At 41.5% G+C, this 22,653-nt stretch overlaps 2 protein-coding genes across 2 annotated transcripts in view; both read right to left on the bottom strand.

Annotated features, from left to right (window-relative positions):
- Window positions 1-10,912, bottom strand: part of katnal2 (katanin p60 subunit A-like 2) — a 15,745-nt gene extending 4,833 nt beyond the window's left edge. The window contains exons 1-9 of the mRNA XM_080768665.1: window positions 10,831-10,912; window positions 9,999-10,069; window positions 9,700-9,866; window positions 9,569-9,605; window positions 8,578-8,707; window positions 8,170-8,241; window positions 8,010-8,081; window positions 7,102-7,179; window positions 6,358-6,456 (exon numbers count right to left, since the gene is read on the bottom strand). Of these exons, the coding sequence (XP_080624791.1) occupies window positions 6,358-6,456; window positions 7,102-7,179; window positions 8,010-8,081; window positions 8,170-8,241; window positions 8,578-8,707; window positions 9,569-9,605; window positions 9,700-9,866; window positions 9,999-10,069; window positions 10,831-10,884 (780 nt within the window). The 5' untranslated portion in view covers window positions 10,885-10,912. The remainder of the gene's footprint in view (window positions 1-6,357; window positions 6,457-7,101; window positions 7,180-8,009; window positions 8,082-8,169; window positions 8,242-8,577; window positions 8,708-9,568; window positions 9,606-9,699; window positions 9,867-9,998; window positions 10,070-10,830) is intronic.
- A 7,493-nt stretch (window positions 10,913-18,405) lies between these two features.
- The window catches only part of LOC308327193 (nuclear receptor ROR-alpha A-like), a 40,310-nt gene continuing 36,062 nt past the window's right edge, over window positions 18,406-22,653 (bottom strand). The window contains exons 9-12 of the mRNA XM_080780419.1: window positions 22,045-22,155; window positions 21,634-21,746; window positions 18,525-21,406; window positions 18,406-18,476 (exon numbers count right to left, since the gene is read on the bottom strand). Coding sequence (XP_080636545.1) covers window positions 21,242-21,406; window positions 21,634-21,746; window positions 22,045-22,155 — 389 coding nt within the window. The 3' untranslated portion in view covers window positions 18,406-18,476; window positions 18,525-21,241. The remainder of the gene's footprint in view (window positions 18,477-18,524; window positions 21,407-21,633; window positions 21,747-22,044; window positions 22,156-22,653) is intronic.

Raw genomic sequence — 22,653 nt, 5'->3', positions numbered from 1 at the left:
TAATTGTTGCATAAGCGCTATTTCGCACAGGAGTCCCGTGAGGCGGGCAATCTCCCTCCCCTGTGTCTGAAGCAGCTAGCATGGAAGCTATATGGAACCTTTCCCTCCGAGTGCACACAACCATGCCGTTATCCACGCGTCCATCCGATAGCTTTTAATGTAAATGTGCCATCCACTGAGCAAAAGCGATATAAGCGCCTTATTCATTCACACACACACACACACACACACACACACACACACATGCACGCACGCACACACACGGTCGCCTGCAGACCCAGCTCCCAGCGAGTGCTGCTGCTGCAAGCAGTGAGTGTAGAGTAGGCGTGGCGCAGCATTAGAAGGGCGCAGCAAATACGACATTGAGGGGTAGAAACCATCCCGGGCGCGTGGTTCATGTAACATGTGTGTCACTGTGAAAGACTGGCCCCATTAAGTGAACGTAGTTCCTTAGTATGGCACTGTACTGTAATGTTGTCCTCTGTACTGTACTTTACTGTACTGTACTGTTGTTAGTGTTATTGTTGTTTTTCTTATAATGATTATCCTGCTACCCTAATAGACAGGGGTACATGAGCACCTGGCCGTTCATTCGTGCTCTATCTCCGACCAAGCCACACTTCCACCACACATCTCTCTATGCAAAATAAAACCTGCACACTCCCACAAAAGACATAGACTACATTGCATTCGCCAAAAATGTCTTCTTTACTGTTTAAATATTACTTTTCTGAAACACGCTATTCTTGCTCAACCTCAACAGCCTACGTCAGAATCGTCATGTTGGCGTCTACTACGCCAACTACGTTCACTTAATGGGGCCAGTCCTTCACAGTGACACACGCGTTAGATCAACCACGCGACCGGGATGGTTTCTACCCCTCAATGTCGTGCCTACTCTACACTGCCATCCGAAGGCCCCTCCCCCTTTCACTGCTCCTGTGTGTGACCTGTGAACTACTCTCTGACTGCACTGTGGCTTGATTTATATGTGCGAGGTTGAAATGTAATGCACATAAATTAATTATAGGTCCAGCAAGCAAATCATGATTGTCTGTTTGTGCTCAATAGGTCACCATCACATTCCGATTTTAGGTGTTGTGTTTTCTATGACATTTATTTGGGCCAGTAGTTTCATATCTATCCTTTTTCCGACCAACACAGAACATGCTAACGGTGTTAGCGCGTTAGCATCCATCTTGCTTTTCATTTATATGTGCGAGGTGGAAATGTAATGCACATAAATTAATTATAGGTCCAGCAAGCAAATCATGATTGTCTGTTTGTGCTCAATAGGTCACCATCACATTCCGATTTTAGGTGTTGTGTTTTGTATGACACTTTGGCCAGTAGTTTCATATCTATCCTTTTTCCTTTGACCAACACAGACCATGCTAACGGTGTTAGCGCGTTAGCATCACACAGCTTACAGCGTCAGTGTTGCATGAATACTTTCAACCATGACAATGCCGACTACTTTTGCTACACACACTTCCCAAGGATTATGGAGATGTCTTTATTTTTTTTTTAAGGTTGAGAAATGAAATAATTATGGTCGTTTCTAATCTCAGCATTTCACAAGAGAAAGACGTGGATGCCTTTCGCTGCGCTGTTGGCGTTGCCATGTCTCATAGAAACAAGTAAATAGGTCTTTAAAAAGAATCCCAAAACAAGCGCATATAACAGGGGTCTGTAACCTATTTTAAATGAAGTGCCATGTTTTTATTTTCTAGATAGTGAGTCAGCCACAAGCTCACATCACAACAATAATCCATGTAATAATAACAATAACAATACTAATAATAATAATCATAATAATCCTGCTACCCTAATAGACAGGGGTACATAAGCACATGGCCGTTTATCCAACAGCTTTCTCCGACCCAACCACACTTTCACCACACATCTCTATATGCAAAATAAATTCGGCACACTCCCAGAATACATATAGGCTACATTTCATTGAAAGAAATGTCTTAATTACTGAATAAATATTACTTTTGTCAACCACGCCATTGTTGCTCAACATCACCAGCCTACGTCAGAATCGTCATGTTGGCGTCTACTACGCCAACTACGTTCACTTATTGGGGCCAGTCCTTCACAGTGACACACGCGTTAGATGAACCACGCGACCGGGATGGTTTCTACCCCTCAATGTCGTGCATTTGCTGCGCCCTTCTAATGCTGCGCCACGCCTACTCTATACTGCTCCATGCGACTCGAACAGCGTCAGCAGCAGCAGCTCCGAGCCTCCGTCAGAAAGGCTGCCCACAGCACTGCACAGCCCCACACCCAAATGAATCGAATGAATGAATAAGGCGATTATATCGCTATTGCTCAGTGGATGGGACATTTACATTAAAAGCAATCGGATGGACGCGTGGATAACGGCATGGTTGTGTGCAATCGGAGGGAAAGCTTCCATAATCCATATAGCTTCCATGCTAGCTGCTTCAGACACAGGGGAGGGGAGGGAGAAATAGTGCGAAATAGCGCTTATGCAACAATTACCCTAAAACACAAACACCTCAACTCGATGTCATTGTGAATAAGAATTTCGAGCGAAATAATAATTTTTGGAAGGACACTTTCACCCAGTATGAAGCTAAATGTGGAAGCCGTGTGTGTCACACCAAAACGGCTGACCTATAGAATCCTGTAACCAGCCTCTCGCACTGCCTGCGAGTTGGCTCCGTCTAAGGCTCCGTCTTATGAGCAAATTTAGAACTTCCGGTCTGACAGCTAGCAGATTTAAGACATCCGGTTGCTTTCAGAATAAAATAAGATTATTTAATTCGTTAATTAAATAATTTTTACATTACATTATTAGTATTATTATTACATTACAGTTATTGTAAAGACACACATTATGTTTCTGTGTAAAAATAAGTAATTAAATAACATAAAAAAGTTATCTAAATGGATAAATGCTATTCACTGGAGTGCATGGACTTTATAAAGTGGACACTGGACAAAAGACGGCTCCGCCAGGCAACTATCTGGACATACCCACGCGTTTGGGAAGATGTCCTCTACCACCCCACAGTCTCCGCTAAGCGGGAGAGGTGTAAAATTCACAGCAGCAGAGCTTCTACTGGGGTCAATGCAAAAAAATGTACCGTTTCCGGACCCAGAATGGACACTGGACAAAGAGGCCTCCGCGAGGCAACTATCTGGACATACCCACGCGTCCGGGGAGATGTCCTCTACCACCCCACAGTCTCCGCTAAGCGGGAGAGGTGTAAAATTCAGAGCAGCAGACCTTCTATTGGGGTCAACACTCAAAAAAGTGCCGTTTCCAGACCCAGAATGGACACTGGACAAAGAGGCCTCCGCGAGGCAACTATCTGGACATACCCACGCGTCCGGGGAGATGTCCTCTACCACCCCACAGTCTCCGCTAAGCGAGAGAGGTGTAAAATTCAGAGCAGCAGAGCTTCTACTGGGGTCAATGCAAAATAAATTACCGTTTCCGGACCCAGACTGGACACTGGACAAAAGACGGCTCCGCGAGGCAACTATCTGGACATACCCACGCGTCCGGGGAGATGTCCTCTACCACCCCACAGTCTCCGCTAAGCGGGAGAGGTGTAAAATTCAGAGCAGCAGACCTTCTATTGGGGTCAACACTCAAAAAAGTGCCGTTTCCAGACCCAGAATGGACACTGGACAAAGAGGCCTCCGCGAGGCAACTATCTGGACATACCCACGCGTCCGGGGAGATGTCCTCTACCACCCCACAGTCTCCGCTAAGCGAGTAAATGGGTGCTTATATTTCTATGTGAAATGTGGTGATGCTGGCATCACAATAGATGCCAGCATCACGCTGCCTCCGTCTAATAAGCACATTTACAACTTCCTGTTTGGAAACCGAAACAGATGCTTCTGACATTTGCCTGTGCGTGCTTAATCGTTGTACTTCTGAACACATTTCCCAAATCTCAGTGATTTATCCACACATCGCTCTGTGTGTGTGTGTGTGTGTGTGTGTGTGTGTGTGTGTGTGTGTGTCGCGTCGCCCTCCAGCTGCAATTGCGAGTGTGCGCTGTGTGCAGGGCACACTACTGAGTTTAAAACCACAGCTGAAACATGAAGTGGAGTCTGTCAATTCCCGCAATTTCCTTCTTCCCATATTGCGCTGCAACGACACTAGGATTGAGCCCCCCGAAGGGGGGCGAAATTCTAGTTATTATTATTGTTATTATTATTACATGCATTATTGTTCTGATGTGAGCTTGTTTGTAAATGAGTGAGTTTACAGGTGATCACATCTTTTTGCTCACATGTTTTCACTTGTATAAATGTTGAGAAAGGGATAAAGAACTACACACATCAAATGCTGCAACTTATCAATCAATGGCACTGCCAAAATTGGCAAATCTAAAAAATAGATATTTAATTATTGACATTTTTAGAAACAAATAAATAGGCTAGTTACAGTAGCTAAGCTGCCCACTTAAGCACCCTGACCACACCCAGCACAATGACATTAGCACCCCTGGCTAGTTACAGTATCTGCCCACTTAAGCACCCTGACCACTGCAACAATTACAGTAGCACCCCTCCCCACCCCAAGGATGGCCTATAGGTGAGGAATGTTGTTTTTCCAGTTCTAGATGGGAGATCATTAAGATGCTGCTGGATCCTGTATTAAGATGCATCCTTACTTCCTTCCTTTCAAGCAAGGGAATTTAATTGAATGGCTGGAAATGTACCATTGTTTTGTCAAATTGTATTGTGTAGTGTATTCTAAAATTAGTTTAGGGTTGTATAACATTGTACAACTCAATCAATCAAACGTTTGTTTAATCAATGTATTGGCCCATTGAAAAAAAAGAAATGGCCAAACTGGTACACCCGATACTATTTAATATTTCCCTTATGTTTGATACATTTTCTTATCACATCCATGGTATGAAAACAATGCTAAGGAGTTGCTTCAATGAAATATAATTGCTTTAAGCTGAAAACGATATGTTTAATGGTGTTTTTTAGCGTTGTTACATTTATCATGCATGCCGTTACAATTATTCCGATATGCGCAGCAAATGTAACACTGAAACAGCGTCCACGTTCGGTTTAATAACTCCCGACCTGTTGTGTGTAAGTAGCGTGGTTAAAAGGCTGTGTGTTTCTGTTGTAAGCAACTCATGTTAGGTCTGCGCACACTGTATGTTGCTATGGCAATCTGTCATGAAAGGCTGCTGACGTTAGCATGTGTGCTATCAGGCAAAAGCTGAGATAGATATGCAACTACTACTGGGGAAAATGTCATAGAAAACACAACACCTAATTTCGGAATGTTATTGTGACCTATTGAGCACAAACAGACCATCATGATTTGCTTGCTGGACCTATAATTAATTTATTTGCATTAAATGTCCACTCGCCCATCAAAAAGAAAAGCAAGATGGCTGCGACAGAGTGTGAGCTCGACGGACAGAACAGAGCTGGTGACGTATGAGGCAGGGTGTTGCCAGGTTTGCGAATTGTAAGCGAGTTGTAGTGTATGTAAGTAGCGTGGTTTAAAGGGCTTGTTTGTGGGCTGGTTGGGCTTGTTTCTGACCGTGTTGGGGCAGCAGTGATTCCGTGTTCCGTGTAGGAATGTTTCATAAAAGTAATATTTACAGAGTAAATAAGACACTTGAACGGCTAAAAAATAGCCTATGTCAGTTCGGGGAGCGTGGCGAATTTTTTTTGCATATAGAGATGTGTGGTAAAAGTGTGGTTCGGTCGGAGATAGAGCACAAAGAATGAGTATGGGTACCACTTCTCACTTGTATAAATAGATATATATATATATATATATATATATATATTATTATTATTTATTTTTTTCTAAAAGGGCACATATGCTGTCCAGAGGGAAAAGGGCAGGTGCACGCCACTGAGCTTTGCTAAGCCATGTGGCCCATAGGGCAGGCTCCATGCCCTATGGGCCATCTCCTGTTTCTGCAGCATGAGGTAGCTTGATGTACAAGTACACACACTGGACGCTAGTATGTCACAGGGACTTACCCCCAAGTGTGCATGTGTGTGTGCGTGCGTGCGAGCATCATTCCATCTTCATATGTGCGTGTGCGTTTGTGTGTGTGTTAGGGTGCGCACAGTTGGTGAAAAACAACCATGCTGTTTTCGTGCTCACTGCTCAGACCCAGCCAGCCACCCAGGCACACACATAGCTCCGTAAGGGAGTGGTTGCACCACTCAAAAAATGGCAAATAAGTTTAGGGATAAGGGTTAAGGGGTGGCGCAAGAATTATAGCCCATAGGCTTAATGTCAGCCTAAAAGAACAGTGTGTCTGTCCCTTTATGCCTACGGATGGATTCTGGATTAAATAGCGCAGACCTTACCTTAATGGGATAGACCACGGCTTCTTTAACCAGTCGCTTGGCATCCTCCAGACCAATGATGTCTTTCCAGTGCACGTTGGGGTTGTGCAAATAAATGTCCTATATGGGAGAGACACGCAGGTTTGAATAGGGGGGGGCGTCAGTGAGTGCTGACCACTAGGCACCCGGCTCATCAGTTTGCTACCCTCTCCTCGCTGAATTTGACCTTTTACCATCAGGCAGGAGGCTTAAAGTGCCATTAGCAAAAATAGTTAGGGAAAGTTAGCCAAATGTGTGACCAATCATGCAAAAAATAAATGCTTACCAATAGCTTTCTTCACAGATGTGTTCATAAACATAAAGGTGTCTACTATCACCTCTCCATTTGTTCCAATAGAAAACTCCCTTCATTAACAACTCATATGCAGGCAAAATGTACATGTTTTCATTCTGCTTTAAGTAGCATGGTCTAAGTAGCATAGTCTAATTAGGGTTTTTTCATGATTCTGAATCCATTGCAAGCATTTGTTTTGCACGAAAAACACTCCTTGGGCTAAAAACGGCCATAGCCACTTCTCCAAATGTGATGATTCATCACATTTGTGATGACGGCTAAGGACGTTTTTGACCCCAGAGACACATTACCATGGCCCACGGAATAACTGACAAAGCATTACTGACACGAATCATGTGTGTGTGTGTGTGTGTGTGTGTGTGTGTGTGTGTGTGTGTGTGTGTGCTTGCGTGCGTGCGTGTGCGTGTTACCCTGCTGATGACTGTGGCCAGTTCTCTCATTTCACTGTTCATCCCAGAGAATGCACTGAGAGGCTTCAACAGGCGCTCCTGTTCAAAATAAAAACAAAGTCAATTCAAACCAAAAGCACTATATCATAAAAGAAAACTAGAAAAATGTGCTCCTCTGAGCACAGGTCTCCGCCAGACCAGGTAGCTTATTGTGGGCCTGGTAAAAACTAAATGGTGGTTGTGTAATAATAATCCAAGGAATCCGTGGGAAAAATAATTTTGATTGTATGAGAGTTCAAGAGCTATAGGGCAAAAGGTGAATCTGCATGATATGGCGCCACCATGAGGCCAATGTAGGGTGGTATTTCTTCCATGGCCTAGTGGGAATGTGCGTGCAAAGTTTCACAGCAATCGGACATTGCATTCATGATTTATGGCATTCTGTTCAAAAGGGGCCAATCCTGCTAACTTTGGAAGCCAATCTTAGACAATCAGGATGCAATATGAAGATACGTCACATATAGAGATAATGTGTAGCGATTTGTGTTAGGTTTGGACAAAAGTAGGGGCAGAGGTTCTTTCTTGGCCTCCAGGGAGTATGCATGCAAAGTTCCATGCCGATCTGTCCATGTCCAACGTTGCCGGAGATTAGCTGTTCACAGACGGACGGACAGACAGGCAAAAACTCCGGCCGTTTGTCCGGTATCAGAATCAACCAATCAGAATCAAGAATTTCCGGTATAAATAACCCTGACAAATGATTTTGCACATATTATGCGCAGGGCAAGAGCTTACAATACTTTTTAGACTGATAAAGAAAACCATTGTGCACTGTAGGCTGAGTGGCAGTTTGGTATGCGGGGCGGCTCTCTGCAATACACACATGCACAGTCGCACACACAGGAACTTCTCATGCACACAGTACTAACCATATGTTCAGTTTCAGTAACAGATCCTCTGGTGGCTTCATTGATCAAACCTTTGTAGTCAATCAGCTGACCCTATGACAATAACAAGCCAATTTCATCCCAAAACATAAAAAGTAATACAACTTAGGTGTGATTGTTTTATTATTATTGTAAAATGTACCTTCTTGGTCCTGTTGATGGACGATACATTCAGACCAAACTCTGAAGACTCGGGGCAGGAAAAATCATTCTCCTGTTTAACGTACGCACACACGCACATTCGCACGCACACGCACACACACACACACACACACACACACACACACACACACACACACACACACACACACACACACACACACACACACACACACACACACACACACACACACACACAAGATTAGTGAGAGCAATCATGATGTTAATTTCAGATGAAGCTCATGATAGAACATGAATAAATATCAGTGCCATTTCTTTCTGCTCAGTGTGGAGTAGACTATGACTATGAGAGAGAGATACTATTAGACAGTCGGGATCAGGCACCCGTCCTGGCGTGGACCTAAATAACTTAAGATGAGGTAACATTTACATTAACAGTTGCAGCTTTGCTAGCATCCTTGACTGTCACGTTGGACTCCGTCCTCCTGGCCCCAAGCCCAGACTGTGGCCTGTGGATGGGGATGATCCTGGGGAGGGGCTTCACAACGGTACACGGTGTCCTGAAGGACAGAGGGACAGACAGCATGATGCAAATAAAATGATATGAGAGACATGACAACAGCCCTGCAGGAGGACAAACTGACTACTGAGGGACACAGACAGGTATAGGGACAGACAGGAGGACGAAAGAGAGACAATAGGAACAGTCAAATTGATAGAAAGGACAGGACGGGGAGAAAGACAGGCATAAAGACTCTACACCAGTGGTTTCCAAAACTTTTCAGAGTTTTATTGTTGGCTTTGTGCCGAGCACTAACGACGATGCGTTCACGGATCACAACAAACTAAACGGTGGCAATGCAGTATCTTAAAATGGAATTATAAAAGTGTAAGGAGAATATTTTGACCAGCAGCAGCTGCACGTAAAAACTGCAGTGGTGGACGTCTCGCAGTCAGACGGACCTACAGCACCAGGGAGAGTCACCAATAAAGGAATAGATTGGTGTGTTGTTAAATAAGCTTGGAGGGAATCTCAAAGCAAATACATTTTGCTCTATACTTAAATTGTAGTCTACACTACAGTACATCAGTTGTTCTTCATTCATTTCCCAAGGGTTATATATTTCATTTCTATTCTTTCTTACTCAAACTAAACTAACTATAGTCAGTTCATTGTGAACAGATTTTTACATTTCTAAGTTCTGCATCTTTACCCATGTTGATGTGCACAATATTCTACTTCTACTACTACTACTACTACCACACACGGACACACGCACGCACGCACGGACGGACGCACGCACGCACACGCACACACACACACACACACACACACACACACACACACACACACACACACACACACACACACACACACACACACAACCAAAGTAGACAGGTGTGGGTGAACAGGTGGTTACCTCTTTTTGCCACAACTTCTCACAAGCCTTGTCTCAGCTGCAAAATAGAAAAATTGATGACAAATAAACCAGCTGAATCACTTAAATGTCTCGTGAGTGCACCGTTAATATTGACGGAAGATAAACTGTACCTGGTGCTGTGGCTTTCCTGGTGAGTTTGAGTTTCTTGTTGAACTTGATGTAGTAGAAAGTCTCGTACTCCATCAGTACTGTCTCCAGGTCGACGTTATCACAGACCTCAAACCTCTTGAGACCAATGTTAGTCTCCTGGTCCAACGCTAAGGCTGCATCCATGTAGCTGGTGGTAAACACACACGCACAACACAAATAGCACGTCTGAATTGTGAACAGTGAACACTCATCACTTATTTTAGTGAGGGAGGGGGAGGGGGGGAGAGAGAGAGAGAGAGAGAGAGAGAGAGAGACTGACCCTTGCTCAATTAGATGGTGGTATATGAGAATTAGGAGGTTTCTTCTCCTGGTTTCTGTCCTCAGTTCATCCTGTTGGACATGAACACACAACGTCTCAGAATAATAAAATACAACAGTACTGCTGAGGGCCTGGGATAGGATCAGTGGTTCCACAAACCTTTTAGCCCAAGACCCAAAAAAGAAATGAGATGTTTGCCCAGGAGCCATGATGGACCCAGAGAGTGAAAATAGCAGATGTACAAGCTCACAATGTGGAGCGAAGATCAGTTATTTTCACTAGCCTACTTGTTAAACATTTGTTTTCTAATTTATGGTATTTCTTAGATTTTACTTTCAATTTTACGTCCAATCACAGTCTTTGTATTGAGTTGTGCTTTGTGAAATGTACCCATTCTGCAAGCTGCAGTGTACTGTTAATACATTCTTCAATCAATCAATCAATCAATCAATCAAATCAGCCACATAACTTGAACCACGAGTCCACGACTAGGCTACTGAACTGAATCACATCCGAGGCCGAGCCGAGGTATGATTATTACCATGGCAACCACGGACGCCGTCGCTTTGACTGAGGCAAACGCACTATTCCATACCACACGATACAACGGATACGTACTAAACGGATTAAATTATCAATGGAAATGCTTTATTTTAACTGTCATCAAAGTATTTAAATACCTTTATGACTTCCATAAAATAATAAACAGGAGAGTATAGCTACGTTGTCTGTGTAAACCGGCGGCCCTGGCTACATCACACCAGAACAGAACCGTCAAAAACAAGGAATAAAGAATATATAAACAAGTTTTCTATACGTTAAAGTGACTCACCGCTTCTCGTGCTTGGTTTGCAGTTTTAATGGACTGATATGAAAGATCCATCATGATTACTATAATTTACAAACAATGTGCGTCTATCTGTTGCAGGGATAGAACGGAGGCTGGCTGTTATGTTCTATGGTTATGTTACACGGAAAGAGGTGACCTGGCGAATTACGCGACTCGGGCGGATGCGCTCGTTTTCGGTGGAAAAGAAAACTGAACCGTAGCTAAACAGCGCCTCCGTACGGATTTGAGGAGGGACTGCTAGAATAGTTAATTATTTCATCACGTCAAAGCAATAAAATACATGTTTTAGTTAAATTCGTTTACTTATTAAGTTGTAATTAAGTTACAACTTAATTGTTGTAACTGCATGCGTGATAATTATAGTATAAGTTTATGCTATTCCTCACAAATCTACCATGTGATGAAATGTTTTGATGAATTGAAAATGGTGGGCCGCCGCCCTATTGTAAACAAGTGTAATGCTTTATGGTGTTGTCCACTCACAGTTAACAGTTTTTGTATTGAGTTGTACTTGAAATGTACTGTAATTCTGCAAACTGTTCATCAATCAATCAATCAATCAATCAATCAAAAAACCTAAACTAAAGCAATTGCCAGGCCTTTTCTCTAGTCTGTGTGTGTGTGTGTGTGTGTGTGTGTGTGTGTGTGTGTGTGTGTGTGTGTGTGTGTGTGTGTGTGTGTGTGTGTGTGTGCATAAACTTTACCCTACACATAGGCCTACACAAACCATTGACAATGAATGGACCATTTTACGTCAACTTCATAGTGTCTGAGGCTGAGCAAATCGTCACGATGATCTATGATGAAACAATCAATCAAAAAATAAAACAAATCTGACATTCTTGGTCCAGGGCTAAATGCCTGGGCACTATCGACAATAATACATCTGTTGCTGCCTGTGCTACTATACCTATAATTGTTCTTCTGGCACCCTCTGCTGGACAGGCATTGCCGTGCTTTACACATAGAGATATACTACAGCAGGGATACTCAAATAGATTTACCTGTGGGCCACATTACAAAAATGGCAAGGGGCCAGGGGCCAGTAGATAAAATTACGACATTAATGATACTTGATAACTTCTCTCTTTCAATTGCTTTATTTTCGCAAAATGTATCAAAGTACAATGTGCATGCACACAATATGTAAATAAATAAATGTGTTACATTTTCTTGCATAAACACAAAGAGCTGTTTCCATAACTGCACAAATTATTGCACATAACATGAGTAGCTGTTATAATAACATAATAACATAACATGAGTAGCTCTTTGCCTGCCTGCCTGCCTGTCTGCCTGCCTGTCTGTCTGTCTGCCCATGAGTAGTTATTTGTCTGTCTGTCAATGAGTAGCTGTCTTACTGTCTGCCTGTCTATGAGTAGCTGTCTGCCTGCCTGTCTATGAGTAGCTGTCTGTCTGCCTGCCTGCCTGTCCAATTGTCCATGAGTAGCTGTCTGACTGCCTGTCTGAGTAGCTGTCTGCCTGCCTGCCTAATTGTCCATGAGTAGCTGTCTGTCTGCCTGTATATGAGTAGCTGTCTGCCTGCCTGCCTAATTGTCCATGAGTAGCTGTCTGTCTGCCTGTCTATGAGTAGCTGTCTGCCTTCCTGCCTGTCCAATTGTCCATGAGTAGCTGTCTGTCGGTCTATGAGTAGCTGTCTGCCTGCCTGCCCAATTGTCTATGAGTAGCTGTCTGTCTGTCTATGAGTAGCTGTCTGCCTTCCTGCCTGTCCAATTGTCCATGAGTAGCTGTCTGTCTGTCTATGAGTAGCTGTCTGCCTTCCTGCCTGTCCAATTGTCCATGAGTAGCTGTCTGCCTGCCTGTCCAATTCTCCATGAGTAGCTGTCTGTCTGCCTGTCTATGAGTAGCTGTCTGACTGCCTGCCTGTCCAATTCTCCATGAGTAGCTGTCTGTCTGTCTGCCTGTCTATGAGTAGCTGTCTGCCTGCCTGCCAGCCAGCAAGTTGGTTAACAGAAAATAAATTGTTATGGCTGAGTAAAATAAAATACAATAAACACAATTTGCCTGAAAATAGATTACCCAGCTATGACCTTTTTCATGAAAAAAAATGAGTAGTGATATGGCTGACTGAGTAAAATAAAACAATCTACCTGAAAATAGATAGCTATAAGTGAAGAGCAATTTCCGCAATTACCATTTCCGCAATTTCCGCAATTTCCATTTCCGCAATTTCCTCAATTTCCTCAATTTCCATTTCCGCAATTTCCGCAATTTCCACAATTTCCATTTCCACCATTTCCACAATTACAATTTCCGCAATTTCCGCAATTTCCATTTCCGCATTTCCGCAATTTCCGCAATTTCCATTTGCACCATTTCCGCAATTACAATTTTCGCAATTTCCATTTCCATTTCCAACTATTAATGGCAGCTGGGTTTCATCATTCAAATAAAATAGAATTCTGTCCGTTTAGCTATAAAATTATGTCAGGGAATAGGGATACACAGTATATGTCTTTCATTTGCATTGCATCTCCCCCCCCCCCCCCCCCCCCCCCCCAAGCTTTTATTTTCGTTCGAGTAATAGTACAACTCTAATAGTATTACTTATAATAATGTAATTAAAGATAACTTCATTCAGATTTATTTATTTTTATTTCATTTTCCAGATTTTTTTTTCTTCTTTTTTTTAGATTTTCATTGGTGGGCCAGTCATAATGGTCCCGCGGGCCTGATGTGGCCCGCGGGCCTGAGGTTGAGTATCACTGTACTACAGTACGTGATGACACACGCACGCACGCGCACACACACACACACACACACACACACACACACACACACACACACACACACACACACACACACACACACACACGCTGTATTTCACACAGAATAAACACAGTCACATAGCATTACTTGCTAGCTTTGTTCCAACCTTTTTATATATTTGTTTTTTTTATTCATACATCACACATCAAAAATAGATGTGTCTAATGCACCTCCAATGAAGGGCTTATTCAGGAGTCTAAGTACAATTTTACAATATTCATTGCAGACTGAAAATTATTTAAAAGACAACATTAAAATTTGTATACCTCTTCTCTTTACAGTCATATTTACAAAATGAATCAAACTAATTCACATTTCCATTTCTGAATCAGAGGAACTGGTTTGATGCTGTCAATACAGGGGGGGGGGGGGGGGGGGGGGGGGGAGTGTAAAAAGATTCCGAAGTGAAGTGTACATGCTTGTATGCATTACTAACATGTATGTAATTAGCAAAGTGGGTGACATCAAAAGTTACAACCAAATCTATTGATTGTGTTTGGAGACAAAGTTTAGGCAAACGTTAATTTCTCTGACAACTGTGTGAGCATTTAAATGTCAAAGACAAAATGCACTTGAACCAGTCAAATGAACTAATAATTGAAGTGTATGCAGATTATCTCAACGTGTCATCTTGATGTTCATTATGTGCTGAGGCACAGCCAATTTAGTATAGTAGTTAACCCGGGGCTACCATACAAAAGAGAAGGTAAAACCCACACAATAAAAATGCTGCATGTCAATGTAAAGCCTGAGTTAGGTTGTGCATCCTGTTGCACACCTAAAATAGCCATGGCTATATTTGGTAAGCAACACTGGTACCGTTTTCTCCAATCCATGTAGATCTTTTTCAGGTCAAAGTTCATGTAAAGAATAATGTCATTGTCTTGTGGTTGCTTGACAAGGTATGAGGACAGATTCACAATCATCATGTTCACAATTGTTTTCAGGGCAGTGAACTACATTTTATTAGACACCTCCTACTGATGGTTGGTTACCATCCAAAGGCTATTGTAGACTAACATACCAAACAATTATAAATTTAGAAAAAATTAGACATCCAAATAATGGTTGGTTACTTAGATATTTAGAATAGAATAGTACCAAATGATACTGTAGGTGCAGGTGGGTATGTGCCACAATGAAGTACATACAGTACTTACTAGCCACAGCTGAAATTTACCACATGGCTGGTGGTAGCTTGTGCTAAATTTGCTACATATATCATGTACCCACAGTTTCCACTGCTTTCTCTCAAGTACTTGAACACACATTGTTTGAATGACATCACCACTACATTCTGTGAGACATACTGTCATTTAGCTTTCAACCATGCTGTTCTGAGTTTGACTCAACAACAATCCCATATCACAGAGGCTGCATCGAGAGCCCATGGGGACAATACTGCTTTTTAAGCCCAAATGCAGCAGCAATCGTTTGTATAAAAATCATTATGTATAGTCACTAACTAAAAGAAAAGACGACGATTAACCTGCCCTAGCTTGGCACACTGATACAGGTGCCGCATGCTGGGTATTAATTACCTCTGCATTGTTGTGATAGTTATTTATCACAATATTAAAACATGTGTAAAATACTCAATAACGTCAAAGAAACACAGGGTCAAAAGGGTGGCATAGTTCATCAAATGAAGATCCTGCTCACACAAAAAAAGGAAACCTAGCACCACTTAAAACACAAAGTACCTGCCCTCCTTACCTACACTGTAAAACTAAATCTAAATTGGAGCAGTGCATATCAAAACACATAATATACATAACGGTGCATACCCATTAACACTGATTTTTTTTTCTTATTATTTTTCCCCGCAGGTAACTAAACCAGTATTTTCCCTGTGGAATTCCCTGTGGTGCATAAAGTTAATTACAAAGGGTGAAGTGAAACCTATGAGTCAAATCAATGATGGACGTCGGAGAGAACAAAATACGATATCATATCAGTGTGCATGGTCACATTTTCAGAACTGGACATATTAGACCAGAATGGACAAAAAAACAAAACTACACACTTTAAAAGAAAAAACTAAAAGGAAAAACAACATGTACATTATTGCTTGACATTCAGTTATTATGGCTAAGTTACTTTCATTATTTGCCAGGAATACAGTTTGACTGCTGTGCTTTGGAACTTGAGACTAATGTTGTGATGATGTGGCATGAAATGGAATAGAGTGGACTGGATAAACATGAAAAGATTATATTAATTATCCCATTACAAGTAGGCTGGTGAGGTAAAATATATTAAAGTATGAGGTTTTATTTGATTTTACTGGAGTTTGCGGATTTACTCAAAACTACGGGATACAGCAGTCCTGGGTTTAGCTGATCTTGTTTGCAACTTTGCATAGTCTATTGTACTTGTGGCCTGTACCACTTTTCTCTGTATGGTAAAACCCTGTAAGTGGCCATTTTGCCTTTTTTACGGGGACACTACACCTGCATCATCATCGTTACAACCATGTCTGGACTTACCTTCAATGTAAGTAATATACACTTTACATTGACCATATACAAGTGTTTAATTATGTAACAAAACGTGCACAACTGCAGTACATACTCGCCTTTGTGATCACGCATATATACATGCCAACGAACACATACAGTAAAACATAAATAGAAGGTATTAGTTCTAATGTAGCCTAATTGCTCACCCATTTCAAATCAAATAAGCCCAAATCCATTGCTTTCAATGAGATATTTCATCTAATACACACTGATTTCTACAAAATATGGAGAAAAAAAGTGACACTATTACAATTTCATGTGATTTTTTAAAGAAATGGGACAACATTAAAACATATCATTATTATTTTATTTTTTGCATTGCTCTATAATGGATACTATAATGGTACTATAATGGAGCAATGCAAACAAATGCAAAGTTTGACTCCTGTGGTCACTTCAGCGTAAAATAAGAGACAAATTCCTATTGCTGGACATTGTAATGATAGACTGGACCTTTGGTCTGGCGATCATAATGTGCTATAACTAATGTCCCTGAGCTTCACATGTTTCTTGACATCTTGAAGTGCTGTTGTTAGAATTAATTAAATCATTAGTGCAAGTAAACTGAAATCCTCCTTGCCATGATGTCTCTTTTTCATGGTACAGTGTAGAAGTAATGATTCAGGTGTGTACTACTGTACTGTAGGTTAATTTTGGATATCTGGCACGTTAGTGTTTGGAAAACATGACATTCCGAAGGCGTATTGCTCCGATCTGTGTGTGAACGCAGACACACCCATACGACCAGAAGCAACCAGAAGCACCTTCCACCTGGGAAATGTCACCGTGGATATTTAAACGTTATTTATCTTAACTATGAAAGTGTCGAACAATTACCCTTACAGGCCCACTTTGGATGTTGCCGTGTGAGCTCCCCCATAGCATTACCACCAGACAAGGTTTTACCATCATTGGTGTCCATTTTGGGCCTTATTGCCAATTCTCCATGAAACTGTCACAGATGCAAACATATACATATATATAATTGTATAAATATATAATATAATTATTATTTGTATCTTGAATCTTCCCATGTTCTCATTTGTTTCCAGCAGTCTCTGATGTAGGCTGACATCTCCTGCATTGAGCTATTTCCAACCACTAGATGGCCCCACATATTCACTTCTGGATTAGAGAAAACTGTGGTCTGATTTCAGATCACCTCATCTCATTATTGTCTCATGTCTGGCTAACCTAGATTCCTAGTTTTAGTAATCAGACTAGACTCAGGTTAGCGCGTCCATCTTCGTGGAGTACAGATGCGTCAAAGAGATAACCTAGAACTGCTGTGTGTGCTAGATCAGGAGATATTTTTAGTCTGTTTTTTTGTGTCTGTGCGGCTTGTATGGATGGAAAGGGCAAGGCAAGGTGGGACAATCAAAAATAGAGGCAGGTGGTGCTCAACTTGAGGAAAAAAAACATACAAAAGTCAGACACAAAACTGCAAATAGGTGACTTAGAGCTCTAAGAAAACAAGACCTACCGGTATTTCATTCCAATTCTAGTCAGAACAGCACAGTTCAACTTTGTTGAACAAATAACCTATCAACTACGATTTAGCATTTGGGAGTTTCACGTCCACGACCATTGCTCTGGACACCACTGGATTACATCAGTGGTTCTCAAAGTAGGGTCTGGGTACCCACACGGGTCCTTGAAGCTGATCCAGGGATTTATTTAAAAAATAGCCAATCAGTGTGTCGCAATGAAAATGTGAACATTTGAGAAAGAAATTTACAAATTCTCTTATGGGGTCCCTGGGACCTTTTTTTAAGATAGGGGTCAACTACATATAAACAGCTTTTGGTGCTGCTGGTGTGTGGTCAGGTCATTCATGCTCAAAGGTGATTTAGGTGAACACATCCTAGCAATCTCAACTCCTGGGATACTAACTTTGGAAGCACATTGGAAGCACATGTCTCCCTCTCAGCTTACTGTTTGTCTCCCTCTCAGCTTTCCTTTAATGTCTCCCTCTCAGCTTACTGTTTGCCTCCCTCTAAGCTTCCATACTGTCTGGCTCTCTTACACTGTCTCCCACTCAGCTTTCTTATACCGTCTGTCCCATACTGTCTCCCTCTCAACTTTAATACTCTGTCCATCTCTCTCTCTCTCTCTCTCTCTCTCTCTCTCTCTCTCTCTCTCTCTCTCTCTCTCTCTCTCTCTCTCTCTCTCTCTCTCTCTCTCTCAATTCAATTAGCTTTATTGGCAGAAATGTAATGCCAATACATTCTCTCTCTCTCTCTCTCTGCTTTCCTACTGTCTGTCCTACACACTCTCAGCTTGAATTCCCAGACTGCGTCTGTCCTACACTTCTCCCTCTCAACTGTCTGTCTGTCTGTCTGTCAGACTGACTGACTGACTGACTGACTGTCTGTCTGTCTGTCTGTCTGTCTGTCTGTCTGTCTGTCTGTCTGTCTGTCTGCTACTGTCTCAATGAAGACAATTGAAACAATGGAGAAGAATGACTATTCTATGATTTCAAATGCATGTCCATGAATTATTTCATTCAAATGGCAGTTTTAGTGGTATCATTTTGTTGACGTATCTATATGTAGAAGTTGAAAAGAAGTTAAATGCAAGAAATAAAAGTTTTCTTCAATAAAAAAACTAGTGCATTTGAAAGTGCAAGGTCAAATGAACAATAGGAAAAATATCACATAGCCTACTGTAGCTCAAAATATGAACACATTGATGTTAACAATAATATACTGTGATTCTAATCACAACTAAGACAAATATGCCTTAATACATTATAACTGCTCTCTATAATTAAACTCTAACATTTAAAACACCTTAAATGTTTTATTTATTTTAGAAATAGGTCATCTTTCACTCAATAGGAACAACTCCCGTCACAAGTTGATGATGTAATTTGTCAATGTGTAGTCTAGCCCTATGGAATATATGGAATGCACGTGCTAATAAAAAGTATTTAAAATATTGATTTTGACGCTCACATTATCCTTAGAAAGTATTACGTTGGTTACTTGGTTTTAGCATATGCATTCCATACATTCCATAGAGATAGACCACACATGGGCATATGACATCATCAACCTGCGACAGAAGCAGTCCCTATGGAGTGAAAGATTATCTATTTATTAAAAAATATATAAAAAATAAAAAAATATTTAAGATGTTTTATTTTAGTTATAGAGGGCAATTCTAATGTACTACTGTATTAAGGCATATTTGTCTTATTAGCCAGCGATCCTTTTAAGAAATTATGAGGCGCTTGTTATTGCAGTATGGAAATGTGGACTTCTGGTTCAGATAACTGCCCGACTCTTTTGGTAGTGACTGAATGAATGTGTCCCCATTGTTTCTTTAGGATTGTTTACAAAGTGCCATAGTGCCCATTTTAAGTTTCAGTGAATGCTAAGAGTTTCATTATGAAAAAAAGACCAATGTTTATATATTTAAATATCTTAATATTAAACTCAAAAATTCTGGCTAGTGAAATTGGAGTTGGAACTTTGTCAAACAAGGTTCCCTAAACTCCTTTCATGGACCAATATTTACCATCGTTTCTGGAAGAGAAGTCACTTTGTTTTCAAGTTTTGGAATGAACTATGGAAAGACGTTCTATTTAAATGGGCCTTCAGGTCTGAAGCAGGCTGGAGTCTTGACATACAGTACATTAGGAGCTATTGATTAATGATCATCTATGTTCTAGTACTTGTGGGGTAAAATGTTTTTTTTATTGTCCACAAGGACCATTACAAAATAAACCCTGAAATGGGCCTTTAAAGGCCACTGCGTGCCTGAATTAAAATCTGACAGAAAATGGCAGGATTAAGATGTCTCCCCCACCCCCCGTCCCGTTTACATCTTTAGAGTAAATCTTTAAAATTTTATAAAATATTTTTTTCTCTTTAATTAATATTTTTTTTAGTTTAATGTGTGGAAATCAAAAGGCGATGTAACATGAAAAATGAACATCACATGGAAATGGACAAAAGAAAAAAACAGTAGATGTGAACTTGGAATACAGCACATGCATCAGTAAGTCTTGCCCCATGGGATGATGCGAGCCTCCCAGGTGAATCCCAAATGAGTTTGTGAAAAGAAACTACTTTTTGTCCTCAGGAAAAGTTCTTACGAACCCTGCTCACTATAGACAGCTGCACTGCTCTCTATGGGTCGAAATTGATGAAAGGATGTTGCACTTCTGTACATTAAGGCAGTGGTTCCCAAACTCAAAAGAGAAATTTGATGTCTCACCAGGCCCCAAACTAGTGAAAATAGCAGATCTACAAGCTCACAACGCATCGCTTTTCTACTACTTCTTAATTATTATTATTATTATTATTTATAGAATTTCTTTATTTATAGATTTGTTTGTTTGTTTTAAAATGTATAGAAATCTTTTAAAAATGTTTTATTAAAAAAAGAATTATTTTGAAATATATTATATATTTTAAATGTAGGAATAAAATGGGATTTGTACTTGAATCGTGACCCATAAAAATTGGTCCGTGACCCACAAATGGGTCCCGACCCACTGTTTGGGAAACAGTGCATTAAGGGCTCCCGCCCTGAAGCACCAGATGGGCAGAGTTGACACTCGATTTAAACAAGCCTTGAGGATTCTCTCATGGGAGAGAATCAAATGGCTAAATAAATGCTCACGTTTAGAGGTGGGTTTGTTTTGCCATCGTGTGGTCAAACAAGTGCAACTTGAACGTTTCAATCCACATGGAGCAGTGCACCTCCAGTCTTCTGTCCTATTGTGATTCAGGGCAGATCGATCCTTAAACCTGACAGCTTTCTGTATGGGGGGTGTGACTGTCCGGTAAGTGCTACAGAACACCGTCTCTCTGCCTCCCTCGCCACATCGAACAACCCAGTCCCGTTTTGCACGTCGTCGTAGGTGCCGGCAAAGCAATCGAAGGACGAGACAAAATTGAAAAGCGATGATGAACCAACAGTGAAGGGGGAAGGAGTGCAGTGTGGCCATGTCGCTGACAGAGGGCCATCCCCCCTGTCTTCCTCAATGTCTCCACCGTCGCAGCCTCCCGACCGGGGACACGCCCCGCTTAGACACACGGTCAGCAAAGTACATTACCGTCTGCAGACGGCTAGCCGTCGGCCGGCACAGTCTGGTCCAAGTCCGTGCCGAAGAGCTCCTTGTAGAGCGGAGGGAAGTGGGAACGCACAATGTCCGGGTAGAGCGTACGGAAAGCGGACAGCTTCTCAGTGTGCCGGCTGCACAGCGCCCGCAACGTGGACACCTTGCATATCAGCTGGAGACGACACAGAGACACAGGGAAGAGGGTTAGGAAAGGGCTGTCACCATTAGACATTTCAAGTTTGGCGATTCATTGTAATTTGTCAACACTAATAATTGCGATTAACAATTTAATTGTTTTTGGCATTGGAATATATTGCCATATATTGAATAAATAAATGTGTGTGTTCATGTGTGTGTGTGTGTGTGTGTGTGTGTGTGTTTGTGTGTGCGTGCATGTACTTTTGTTAATATTCCGTCTTCTCGTTGGCTCTTCTGTAGGACATGTTGTAGAGCCAGTTGAGTTTTCTGCTGCAGTTTCTCCACCTTAACCTTCTCCTGTAACCAAGACCGATCTAAACACACACACACACACACACACACACACACACACACACACACACACACACACACACACACACACACACACACACACACACACACACACACACACACACACACACACACACACACACAGTAACAGTTTTGGCCATGAGGTTTCCACATGACAGCGATGATATCAAACTGAGGGTTCTTAACATTCAAAAGGTTGAGAAACACTGCACACGCATGAGTGTGGTTAGTTAGTACATTAGTACTAGTACATAAGGTACATTAGTACTAGTACATAAGGTACATTAGTGTGGTACTTACCTGCAGAGAACAGCACGAAGGCAGAGAACAGGGCGATCTCATCCTCGGAGAGATAGAGCGAACACATGTTCTTGGCAAAGTCATACACAGAGGTAATCAGGTCATCGCATCCTGTCAGCAACAATAGACAATATCAACAGACTGTCAGCAACACACGCATAGAACTACATGTGAACTCAGAAAAAGAAAAGAAAAAAAGAAAAGTCTAAACTAAAGGATATTAGAATTCTACAATTTGATTTATTATCTCTTTCGTGTCCTGTTGCCATTGTGATATTCAAACATTTAAATATGCATCGCATGATGTATATGTACATGGACAGAAGAGTGAATTAAATCAAACTAAATATTTAAAACCATATGCACTGTAGTTGACCAAGCTCCCCAGCAGAGCTCTACAATTGGAGCGCTCACTGTGTGTGTTCGCACCAGAATAAGAACGCTACAGTACTGTATGTTTCATGTGGTTAACACGTTGACTAAAGGAGAATTGAAAGCTTCACTGCTGAGTATTTCCGGACACGTGATCCAAACGACCCTGTACTTACTTGATACACAGTGAGTGGTACAAATGAATGTATGCATGTGTATGGTGTATGTGAGGGCCTG

The sequence above is a fragment of the Protomyctophum bolini genome (genome assembly GCF_963924005.1).
Source record: "Protomyctophum bolini genome assembly, chromosome: 1".
Classification (NCBI taxonomy): Eukaryota; Metazoa; Chordata; class Actinopteri; order Myctophiformes; family Myctophidae; genus Protomyctophum; species Protomyctophum bolini.
The sequence above is the reverse complement of the archived record's forward strand: the minus strand, read 5'-3'. Positions and strand labels throughout refer to the sequence as shown.